Raw genomic sequence first — 12,785 nt, forward strand, 5'->3', positions numbered from 1 at the left:
TGTGACTGCACCTGGCAACACCACGCTCGTGCTGCTCTCTGGACCATCTGCCCCCGTCGAGGATGTGCTGGCAACATCCGCCGAGACCAGGTTCGTGCCCTGCGGGGATAGGCGGGCAGCACCTGCGGTGGCCTGGCCGGATCCGCTTTCTCCTGGATCCTCGATGGTGGCTCCCGCCAGGCCCACGGTCATCCCTGCCGCCGATCCTTCGGCGCCTTTCAGGGCTGCAGTTGATCCATGGGGGGCATGATGGATTCCCTCTCCCCCCACATAAGCACAAGACGTGGCTCCAGTCACGTCACGACGCTTGTGAAGCCCAACCTCATCCTGATCCCTTTCTCTGTGGAGCTCTGTGGTCTGAGCCAAGGGGAGGAGAGACAGGTAAGAGAGAGATGACAGAAAGTGAGCTCAGAACTGTCCGCTCCTCTCTCATCCTGGAGCTGAGCAACTCAAGGCCTTATACTTAGAATAACCTTTGACATCACCCAGTGTAAGCTCCCATTGGATGCAAGACCCCATCTACTGCACCCCTGTCAAACGGCCACTCCACTTTACTTGAACAGTCCCAGGGTCAGGGAGAGCACTGATACAATTCTCCATGATGCTCTACACTTTAACTTTATACCCTTGTGCTTCTCTCCCTGCAGGGCAGATTCCTAGAAGTGGGGTTCCTGGGTCAAGGGATGCACACCTTGTACGTTTTGGTGACTCCACGGGTTGGGCTGATTTGAGTCAGCATGTCGGAGTCCCGGGGAGACACAATGAAGGAAGGACTTCCTAACTGTGAATGATGTTCCCCACCTGCTGAGACTACCTGGGCTGGGGTAAGTGTTCAGGAAGAGACCAGAGAGTCAGGATGCTGTAGGAGGGATTACAGCCCTGGTGATGAGACCAGTGCAGCCGAGAGGATACCTAAGGTCTCTCTGAAATTCGGCCTCGTGGGACAAGGTGGAGAAGCACTCGGAACCTCTCCAGCGTGGTGACTCCCGTAGTGATAGCTCGTGTGTCCCTGACCCTTTTCAACGGTAGAAGGTATTTCCCAGGCGAGTCTCAGAGAGCACCAAAGGCTATGAAGGACCAGCTTTGCCCTGCTCTCCCAAAGCACCCTGCCCCGTGTTCTTGAGTCCCTGTAGGTGCTTACCACTAGGAAGTCGGCATCCTCTGTAGTCGCTGCATCTCCAGTTTGGAGCATCGGGGTACTGCTGTAACTGTCTACCGGTGGTCTCAGGATATAGACAAGCTTTTCCCAATAGGAAAAGAGGTCTTCTTGTGCGTCGGAAGAGGGGCACAGCTGCAGGTAGAAAGTCCGGCCGGTAGCAAGACTCAGGCACAGCTGCTGTTTCTCCCGGTTGTGGATGGAGATCTTGACAAACTTCAAGGGGAGCAGCCTGGTGAGCTCTAGGGTCTTCACGGGCTTGCAACCTCTCCCCTTGGTGATCCCGGCACAGACTTTCCTTGGTCGGGCCAGCAGCATGACGTCAGGTAGTGGGAAGAGGGGGCTGGTGGATGCGACGCCCACAGTCACCGTTCGGACGCGGTTGTCTAGGTCGATCAGTTCTCCTTCCTTGCTGACCTGGATAAAGTCGCTCTCAAACATGGGAGCGTACTTGAAAATGTCATACTCTCCTCCCTCATACAGTTGTCGTTGCAGGACCCCCATGGAGGTCCTCGACACCCCCACTGAACAGTAGCTCTTGGCCGTGTAATGAGGTAAACTCTCACTGCTCATGGCTCTCTTCGTTCAAGACAGAGCCACCAGCCACAAGTTGAGTCTCGGAGAGAGAGAGAGAGGGAACGAAAGCACCTCGTCACCTCCCTGCAGGACTCTGCCAGAGTCTCTTGACCCGACCCTATTTATACCGCAAGCCCTTTGTGACCCGTCACCATCGCATCACACACCCCTTTGTTGAGCCTCCAAGCCCCCACCCCCTTGGGGCAGGCTCACCAGCCTCCCCCTAAACCAACCACCACGTCCATAGGGAACAGGCTGACCCTGCCAGGGTATAGGTGTGGGTAGGCCGGATAGTCTTTCTACTCAAACGGTTGAGAAAACCCTCCTGCTCTTGTAAATATCTGGGTGGTTTCCAGTCTTGATGTTGTTACAAATCTCCATCATCTTGGCGCCTCTGCTGAACGATGTCCTGGGGATAAAATCCTGGAAGTGGACCGTGTACTTGCTGAGGGCAGGCATCCTATGGGGATTGCTGTTCTCTGTGCCCCCAGCGTATATAGCACAGTGCTGGCAGGAGCTTAGAAAGAGTGCTACCTGTCAGAGTCCCATTGGTACTGTCATTTCCAGGATATGGAGAATTTTCTCACCCATTTTCTCTTTTCAGGGAGGCTAACTTTTTATATTTATATATATTTTTTTACAGTTTTAGAAACTGTTTTTATTGTGAAATATAACACACATTCATGAAAGTGCACAAACCGTAAATATATAGCTTAATGAGTAACAAGAAAGTGAGCACCCTTGTAGCTGCCACCCAGAGCAAGAAATAGAAGCCTGCCAGCCCCTCTTCTGCATGCTCCCTCCCCGCAAAGGGAACCCAACCTTGGCTTCTATTTTTTTTCTTTTCCCCCTTCTTTTTTATTGACGTCTAGTCGATTTACAAGGTTGTGTTCATTTCTGTTGTGTTAATTTCTTCCGTTAATTTCTGATTCAGTTTCATGTGTGTTCTTTGTGTATTTCATGTATAGTCTTTTTCCTATTCTTTTCCATTATGGTTTATCACAGGATACTGACTAGAGTTCTCTGTGCTCTACAGTAGGACCCTGCTGTTTATCCACCCAGTAGTTTGCATCTGCTAATCCCAAACTCCCAATCCTTCCCTGCCCCCAACCCCACTGAAAACCCCAAGTCTCTTTTCTATGTCTGGGAGTCTGTTTCTGTTTCGCAGATATGTTCATTGGCATCGTACTGTAGAGTCCATGTATAAGGGATATCGTATGGTGAGAAATGTTATTTTTTAAATAGGCTTCCCAGGTGATCCTTGTGCATGTGAATGTTGGAGAACTACTGTCTTCCACTGTAAAGTTATGGCATACTGGGGCGGAAAGAGGCCCCCCCCCAGACCTCCTAGCCCAGTGGTTTTCCAACTTGGCTGCTGCACAGTAGAATTATTGGGTGAGATTTTTAAAACTCCCAGTGCTGGAGGGCTTACCCCACCTAAATATCATCAGAATCTCTGGGATTGGGGTCAGGCTATCAATGATTTTTTTGTTTGTTTTTAAGCTCCCCAGGGAACTCGCAATATACAACCAAGGGTAAGAATCACTGCAGCGGTCCAATCCATTGGTTTTACAGTTGGGGACCCCGTGGCTGCCCACAGAGGTACCATTACAGAGAGGCAGAGTGACCCAGCAGAGTCAGTGGCCCAGACAGGATAGGAACTCAGATTTCCGGACTCGTCGTTGGTGCTGCTTCTACCATAAAGATTGTGTCCCTTTGTTGAGCCAATGACAACCCTGATCCCCCCGTGTTCTGTTTTATCCTACACAAAGTAAAATAACTCCCAATGGTTTGATTTCCTTACAAGCCAGAGAGAGTTTCTGTTTTCATAAGGTGAACCTCTGACCCCAGCTATGGCCTGAAGCTCAGCCCCGGCTGCAGACTTGTCCTCCCTCCACCCTACGTGCCCTGGAGAAGCCTTGCGGGGAAAACAGGCTTCTCTTTCTGGCAGTGGCTATGCACGTGTGACCTTCGAGCAAGCGATGAAAACCTTTTTCTGTGCTTATTTCCTTGCCTTCTGCAGAGTGCCCATAACCAAACCAGAGTGCTTTGCTGAGAAAAGGGTCGTTTTTCAATAACATAGCCTCGTGCTAGGCACAGCACAGACACCCAATAAATACCTGATGAGTTAAGTAATTAATTCAGCAACGCAAGTATACACACCACACAGTCACTTCCCCCAGCTTATCTTCTCCCCAAACTATTTACATATTAAATCTTATTTCAAAAGATTCGCAACCTCGCAGCGAAAATTTCTGTATAGTGCATCTATTTCCATCCCTAGTGAATGGCTTAATGATACTTACTACATATCTTCTACAACAAAATTTTGATTCTGGGGTCTCAGGCCAAAGCACAATTCGCATCACAGAAGTCACTGTCAAGTCACTACCAGGCGAGGGGACATAGAAAACACAAGATAGCATTTCTTTTGGAGTTGTATGGTTTCCTTTATTAGAGAAAGTAGGAATTGCCTCTCTAGGGAAGGATGCAAGCCAACCGGGGCTTTGTCTGCCTCTCAGTGTTCATGTGTGAGCCTTGTTTCTCAATCAGGAATGACTGAAGCACCTAAAGACGGAGAGGATCTCACTGGATGTCTTTCTTAGGGTCCCCGAACTGGTGGCGGCCTTGGCTCTTCCTCAGTGTGCGAGCTGTCCTCCCCTCCTTTGTCAACTTTGGAGTTTCCATGGCCGCATGAGGACCAGTGGGAGGATGGTATCTGGGCCTTGTCCCCTCCTGTCCTGTGGTGACCTTCACCTGCTCTGCGGTGATGGGAACGTTTCCTCGCTGAAGACGTGTCCTCCTTTCCTTTTTTTCCTTCCAGGCTTCATCCCTGGGGTGGGAGACCTTCTGGCTTCCTTCCCGTTCAGACGTGTAGCCTTCACTCTGCAAGGTGGAGACCACGGGGGCTGCGACCTTCCCTTCAGCTCTTCCAGCAGCAGGCTCGCTGGTTGTGACTGCACCTGGCAACACCACGCTCGTGCTGCTCTCTGGACCATCTGCCCCCGTCGAGGATGTGCTGGCAACATCCGCCGAGACCAGGTTCGTGTCCTGCGGGGATAGGCGGGCAGCACCTGCGGTGGCCTGGCCGGATCCGCTTTCTCCTGGATCCTCGATGGTGGCTCCCGCCAGGCCCACGGTCATCCCTGCCGCCGATCCTTCGGCGCCTTTCAGGGCTGCAGTTGATCCATGGGGGGCATGATGGATTCCCTCTCCCCCCACATAAAAACAAGACGTGGCTCCAGTCACGTCACGAAGCTTGTGAAGCCCAACCTCATCCTGATCCCTTTCTCTGTGGAGCTCTGTGGTCTGAGCCAAGGGGAGGAGAGACAGGTAAGAGAGAGATGACAGAAAGTGAGCTCAGAACTGTCCGCTCCTCTCTCATCCTGGAGCTGAGCAACTCAAGGCCTTATACTTAGAATAACCTTTGACATCACCCAGTGTAAGCTCCCATTGGATGCAAGACCCCATCTACTGCACCCCTGTCAAACGGCCACTCCACTTTACTTGAACAGTCCCAGGGTCAGGGAGAGCACTGATACAATTCTCCATGATGCTCTACACTTTAACTTTATACCCTTGTGCTTCTCTCCCTGCAGGGCAGATTCCTAGAAGTGGGGTTCCTGGGTCAAGGGATGCACACCTTGTACGTTTTGGTGACTCCACGGGTTGGGCTGATTTGAGTCAGCATGTCGGAGTCCCGGGGAGACACAATGAAGGAAGGACTTCCTAACTGTGAATGATGTTCCCCACCTGCTGAGACTACCTGGGCTGGGGTAAGTGTTCAGGAAGAGACCAGAGAGTCAGGATGCTGTAGGAGGGATTACAGCCCTGGTGATGAGACCAGTGCAGCCGAGAGGATACCTAAGGTCTCTCTGAAATTCGGCCTCGTGGGACAAGGTGGAGAAGCACTCGGAACCTCTCCAGCGTGGTGACTCCCGTAGTGATAGCTCGTGTGTCCCTGACCCTTTTCAACGGTAGAAGGTATTTCCCAGGCGAGTCTCAGAGAGCACCAAAGGCTATGAAGGACCAGCTTTGCCCTGCTCTCCCAAAGCACCCTGCCCCGTGTTCTTGAGTCCCTGTAGGTGCTTACCACTAGGAAGTCGGCATCCTCTGTAGTCGCTGCATCTCCAGTTTGGAGCATCGGGGTACTGCTGTAACTGTCTACCGGTGGTCTCAGGATATAGACAAGCTTTTCCCAATAGGAAAAGAGGTCTTCTTGTGCGTCGGAAGAGGGGCACAGCTGCAGGTAGAAAGTCCGGCCGGTAGCAAGACTCAGGCACAGCTGCTGTTTCTCCCGGTTGTGGATGGAGATCTTGACAAACTTCAAGGGGAGCAGCCTGGTGAGCTCTAGGGTCTTCACAGGCTTGCAACCTCTCCCCTTGGTGATCCCGGCACAGACTTTCCTTGGTCGGGCCAGCAGCATGACGTCAGGTAGTGGGAAGAGGGGGCTGGTGGATGCGACGCCCACAGTCACCGTTCGGACGCGGTTGTCTAGGTCGATCAGTTCTCCTTCCTTGCTGACCTGGATAAAGTCGCTCTCAAACATGGGAGCGTACTTGAAAATGTCATACTCTCCTCCCTCATACAGTTGTCGTTGCAGGACCCCCATGGAGGTCCTCGACACCCCCACTGAACAGTAGCTCTTGGCCGTGTAATGAGGTAAACTCTCACTGCTCATGGCTCTCTTCGTTCAAGACAGAGCCACCAGCCACAAGTTGAGTCTCGGAGAGAGAGAGAGAGGGAACGAAAGCACCTCGTCACCTCCCTGCAGGACTCTGCCAGAGTCTCTTGACCCGACCCTATTTATACCGCAAGCCCTTTGTGACCCGTCACCATCGCATCACACACCCCTTTGTTGAGCCTCCAAGCCCCCACCCCCTTGGGGCAGGCTCACCAGCCTCCCCCTAAACCAACCACCACGTCCATAGGGAACAGGCTGACCCTGCCAGGGTATAGGTGTGGGTAGGCCGGATAGTCTTTCTACTCAAACGGTTGAGAAAACCCTCCTGCTCTTGTAAATATCTGGGTGGTTTCCAGTCTTGATGTTGTTACAAATCTCCATCATCTTGGCGCTTCTGCTGAACAATGTCCTGGGGATAAAATCCTGGAAGTGGACCGTGTACTTGCTGAGGGCAGGCATCCTATGGGGATTGCTGTTCTCTGTGCCCCCAGCGTATATAGCACAGTGCTGGCAGGAGCTTAGAAAGAGTGCTACCTGTCAGAGTCCCATTGGTACTGTCATTTCCAGGATATGGAGAATTTTCTCACCCATTTTCTCTTTTCAGGGAGGCTAACTTTTTATATTTATATATATTTTTTTACAGTTTTAGAAACTGTTTTTATTGTGAAATATAACACACATTCATGAAAGTGCACAAACCGTAAATATATAGCTTAATGAGTAACAAGAAAGTGAGCACCCTTGTAGCTGCCACCCAGAGCAAGAAATAGAAGCCTGCCAGCCCCTCTTCTGCATGCTCCCTCCCCACAAAGGGAACCCAACCTTGGCTTCTATTTTTTTTCTTTTCCCCCTTCTTTTTTATTGACGTCTAGTCGATTTACAAGGTTGTGTTCATTTCTGTTGTGTTAATTTCTTCCGTTAATTTCTGATTCAGTTTCATGTGTGTTCTTTGTGTATTTCATGTATAGTCTTTTTCCTATTCTTTTCCATTATGGTTTATCACAGGATACTGACTAGAGTTCTCTGTGCTCTACAGTAGGACCCTGCTGTTTATCCACCCTGTAGTTTGCATCTGCTAATCCCAAACTCCCAATCCTTCCCTGCCCCCAACCCCACTGAAAACCCCAAGTCTCTTTTCTATGTCTGGGAGTCTGTTTCTGTTTCGCAGATATGTTCATTGGCATCGTACTGTAGAGTCCATGTATAAGGGATATCGTATGGTGAGAAATGTTATTTTTTAAATAGGCTTCCCAGGTGATCCTTGTGCATGTGAATGTTGGAGAACTACTGTCTTCCACTGTAAAGTTATGGCATACTGGGGCGGAAAGAGGCCCCCCCCCAGACCTCCTAGCCCAGTGGTTTTCCAACTTGGCTGCTGCACAGTAGAATTATTGGGTGAGATTTTTAAAACTCCCAGTGCTGGAGGGCTTACCCCACCTAAATATCATCAGAATCTCTGGGATTGGGGTCAGGCTATCAATGATTTTTTTGTTTGTTTTTAAGCTCCCCAGGGAACTCGCAATATACAACCAAGGGTAAGAATCACTGCAGCGGTCCAATCCATTGGTTTTACAGTTGGGGACCCCGTGGCTGCCCACAGAGGTACCATTACAGAGAGGCAGAGTGACCCAGCAGAGTCAGTGGCCCAGACAGGATAGGAACTCAGATTTCCGGACTCGTCGTTGGTGCTGCTTCTACCATAAAGATTGTGTCCCTTTGTTGAGCCAATGACAACCCTGATCCCCCCGTGTTCTGTTTTATCCTACACAAAGTAAAATAACTCCCAATGGTTTGATTTCCTTACAAGCCAGAGAGAGTTTCTGTTTTCATAAGGTGAACCTCTGACCCCAGCTATGGCCTGAAGCTCAGCCCCGGCTGCAGACTTGTCCTCCCTCCACCCTACGTGCCCTGGAGAAGCCTTGCGGGGAAAACAGGCTTCTCTTTCTGGCAGTGGCTATGCACGTGTGACCTTCGAGCAAGCGACGAAAACCTTTTTCTGTGCTTATTTCCTTGCCTTCTGCAGAGTGCCCATAACCAAACCAGAGTGCTTTGCTGAGAAAAGGGTCGTTTTTCAATAACATAGCCTCGTGCTAGGCACAGCACAGACACCCAATAAATACCTGATGAGTTAAGTAATTAATTCAGCAACGCAAGTATACACACCACACAGTCACTTCCCCCAGCTTATCTTCTCCCCAAACTATTTACATATTAAATCTTATTTCAAAAGATTCGCAACCTCGCAGCGAAAATTTCTGTATAGTGCATCTATTTCCATCCCTAGTGAATGGCTTAATGATACTTACTACATATCTTCTACAACAAAATTTTGATTCTGGGGTCTCAGGCCAAAGCACAATTCGCATCACAGAAGTCACTGTCAAGTCACTACCAGGCGAGGGGACATAGAAAACACAAGATAGCATTTCTTTTGGAGTTGTATGGTTTCCTTTATTAGAGAAAGTAGGAATTGCCTCTCTAGGGAAGGATGCAAGCCAACCGGGGCTTTGTCTGCCTCTCAGTGTTCATGTGTGAGCCTTGTTTCTCAATCAGGAATGACTGAAGCACCTAAAGACGGAGAGGATCTCACTGGATGTCTTACTTCGAGTCCCCGAACTGGTGGCGGGCTGGCTCTTCCTCCGTCTGCGAGCTGTCCTCCCCTCCTTTGTCACCTTTGGAGTTTTCATGGCCGCATGAGGACCAGTGGGAGGATGCTTTCTGGGTCTTGTCCCCTCCTGTCCTGTGGTGACCTTCACCTGTCCTGCGGTGATGGGAACGTTTCCTCGCTGAAGACGTGTCCTCCTTTCCTTTTTTTCCTTCCAGGCTTCATCCCTGGGGTGGGAGACCTTCTGGCTTCCATCCCGTTCAGACGTGTAGCCTTCACTCTGCAAGGTGGAGACCACGGGGGCTGCGACCTTCCCTTCAGCTCTTCCAGCAGCAGGCTCGCTGGTTGTGACTGCACCTGGCAACACCACGCTCGTGCTGCTCTCTGGACCATCTGCCCCCGTCGAGGATGTGCTGGCAACATCCGCCGAGACCAGGTTCGTGTCCTGCGGGGATAGGCGGGCAGCACCTGCGGTGGCCTGGCCGGATCCGCTTTCTCCTGGATCCTCGATGGTGGCTCCCGCCAGGCCCACCGTCATCCCTGCCGCCGATCCTTCGGCGCCTTTCAGGGCTGCAGTTGATCCATGGGGGGCATGATGGATTCCCTCTCCCCCCACATAAAAACAAGACGTGGCTCCAGTCACGTCACGACGCTTGTGAAGCCCAACCTCATCCTGATCCCTTTCTCTGTGGAGCTCTGTGGTCTGAGCCAAGGGGAGGAGAGACAGGTAAGAGAGAGATGACAGAAAGTGAGCTCAGAACTGTCCGCTCCTCTCTCATCCTGGAGCTGAGCAACTCAAGGCCTTATACTTAGAATAACCTTTGACATCACCCAGTGTAAGCTCCCATTGGATGCAAGACCCCATCTACTGCACCCCTGTCAAACGGCCACTCCACTTTACTTGAACAGTCCCAGGGTCAGGGAGAGCACTGATACAATTCTCCATGATGCTCTACACTTTAACTTTATACCCTTGTGCTTCTCTCCCTGCAGGGCAGATTCCTAGAAGTGGGGTTCCTGGGTCAAGGGATGCACACCTTGTACGTTTTGGTGACTCCACGGGTTGGGCTGATTTGAGTCAGCATGTCGGAGTCCCGGGGAGACACAATGAAGGAAGGACTTCCTAACTGTGAATGATGTTCCCCACCTGCTGAGACTACCTGGGCTGGGGTAAGTGTTCAGGAAGAGACCAGAGAGTCAGGATGCTGTAGGAGGGATTACAGCCCTGGTGATGAGACCAGTGCAGCCGAGAGGATACCTAAGGTCTCTCTGAAATTCGGCCTCGTGGGACAAGGTGGAGAAGCACTCGGAACCTCTCCAGCGTGGTGACTCCCGTAGTGATAGCTCGTGTGTCCCTGACCCTTTTCAACGGTAGAAGGTATTTCCCAGGCGAGTCTCAGAGAGCACCAAAGGCTATGAAGGACCAGCTTTGCCCTGCTCTCCCAAAGCACCCTGCCCCGTGTTCTTGAGTCCCTGTAGGTGCTTACCACTAGGAAGTCGGCATCCTCTGTAGTCGCTGCATCTCCAGTTTGGAGCATCGGGGTACTGCTGTAACTGTCTACCGGTGGTCTCAGGATATAGACAAGCTTTTCCCAATAGGAAAAGAGGTCTTCTTGTGCGTCGGAAGAGGGGCACAGCTGCAGGTAGAAAGTCCGGCCGGTAGCAAGACTCAGGCACAGCTGCTGTTTCTCCCGGTTGTGGATGGAGATCTTGACAAACTTCAAGGGGAGCAGCCTGGTGAGCTCTAGGGTCTTCACGGGCTTGCAACCTCTCCCCTTGGTGATCCCGGCACAGACTTTCCTTGGTCGGGCCAGCAGCATGACGTCAGGTAGTGGGAAGAGGGGGCTGGTGGATGCGACGCCCACAGTCACCGTTCGGACGCGGTTGTCTAGGTCGATCAGTTCTCCTTCCTTGCTGACCTGGATAAAGTCGCTCTCAAACATGGGAGCGTACTTGAAAATGTCATACTCTCCTCCCTCATACAGTTGTCGTTGCAGGACCCCCATGGAGGTCCTCGACACCCCCACTGAACAGTAGCTCTTGGCCGTGTAATGAGGTAAACTCTCACTGCTCATGGCTCTCTTCGTTCAAGACAGAGCCACCAGCCACAAGTTGAGTCTCGGAGAGAGAGAGAGAGGGAACGAAAGCACCTCGTCACCTCCCTGCAGGACTCTGCCAGAGTCTCTTGACCCGACCCTATTTATACCGCAAGCCCTTTGTGACCCGTCACCATCGCATCACACACCCCTTTGTTGAGCCTCCAAGCCCCCACCCCCTTGGGGCAGGCTCACCAGCCTCCCCCTAAACCAACCACCACGTCCATAGGGAACAGGCTGACCCTGCCAGGGTATAGGTGTGGGTAGGCCGGATAGTCTTTCTACTCAAACGGTTGAGAAAACCCTCCTGCTCTTGTAAATATCTGGGTGGTTTCCAGTCTTGATGTTGTTACAAATCTCCATCATCTTGGCGCCTCTGCTGAACGATGTCCTGGGGATAAAATCCTGGAAGTGGACCGTGTACTTGCTGAGGGCAGGCATCCTATGGGGATTGCTGTTCTCTGTGCCCCCAGCGTATATAGCACAGTGCTGGCAGGAGCTTAGAAAGAGTGCTACCTGTCAGAGTCCCATTGGTACTGTCATTTCCAGGATATGGAGAATTTTCTCACCCATTTTCTCTTTTCAGGGAGGCTAACTTTTATATTTATATATATTTTTTTACAGTTTTAGAAACTGTTTTTATTGTGAAATATAACACACATTCATGAAAGTGCACAAACCGTAAATATATAGCTTAATGAGTAACAAGAAAGTGAGCACCCTTGTAGCTGCCACCCAGAGCAAGAAATAGAAGCCTGCCAGCCCCTCTTCTGCATGCTCCCTCCCCGCAAAGGGAACCCAACCTTGGCTTCTATTTTTTTTCTTTTCCCCCTTCTTTTTTATTGACGTCTAGTCGATTTACAAGGTTGTGTTAATTTCTGTTGTGTTAATTTCTTCCGTTAATTTCTGATTCAGTTTCATGTGTGTTCTTTGTGTATTTCATGTATAGTCTTTTTCCTATTCTTTTCCATTATGGTTTATCACAGGATACTGACTAGAGTTCTCTGTGCTCTACAGTAGGACCCTGCTGTTTATCCACCCTGTAGTTTGCATCTGCTAATCCCAAACTCCCAATCCTTCCCTGCCCCCAACCCCACTGAAAACCCCAAGTCTCTTTTCTATGTCTGGGAGTCTGTTTCTGTTTCGCAGATATGTTCATTGGCATCGTACTGTAGAGTCCATGTATAAGGGATATCGTATGGTGAGAAATGTTATTTTTTAAATAGGCTTCCCAGGTGATCCTTGTGCATGTGAATGTTGGAGAACTACTGTCTTCCACTGTAAAGTTATGGCATACTGGGGCGGAAAGAGGCCCCCCCCCAGACCTCCTAGCCCAGTGGTTTTCCAACTTGGCTGCTGCACAGTAGAATTATTGGGTGAGATTTTTAAAACTCCCAGTGCTGGAGGGCTTACCCCACCTAAATATCATCAGAATCTCTGGGATTGGGGTCAGGCTATCAATGATTTTTTTGTTTGTTTTTAAGCTCCCCAGGGAACTCGCAATATACAACCAAGGGTAAGAATCACTGCAGCGGTCCAATCCATTGGTTTTACAGTTGGGGACCCCGTGGCTGCCCACAGAGGTACCATTACAGAGAGGCAGAGTGACCCAGCAGAGTCAGTGGCCCAGACAGGATAGGAACTCAGATTTCCGGACTCGTCGTTGGT

General features: G+C 50.7%; 1 protein-coding gene across 1 annotated transcript; it reads right to left on the reverse strand.

The window, feature by feature from the left end:
- Window positions 1-10,193: 10,193 nt before the first annotated feature.
- LOC309798455 (Golgi-associated RAB2B interactor protein 3-like) lies at window positions 10,194-11,102 on the reverse strand (the record flags this gene model as incomplete). The annotated part of the gene is made up of 1 exon (XM_088845595.1): window positions 10,194-11,102. A coding segment is annotated over one exon (864 nt), but the record flags the coding sequence as incomplete, so codon positions are not given.
- Window positions 11,103-12,785: the final 1,683 nt, after the last annotated feature.

This window comes from Mesoplodon mirus (assembly GCF_964341445.2).
Source record: "Mesoplodon mirus genome assembly, contig: HAP1_SCAFFOLD_3540, whole genome shotgun sequence".
NCBI lineage: Eukaryota > Metazoa > Chordata > Mammalia > Artiodactyla > Ziphiidae > Mesoplodon > Mesoplodon mirus.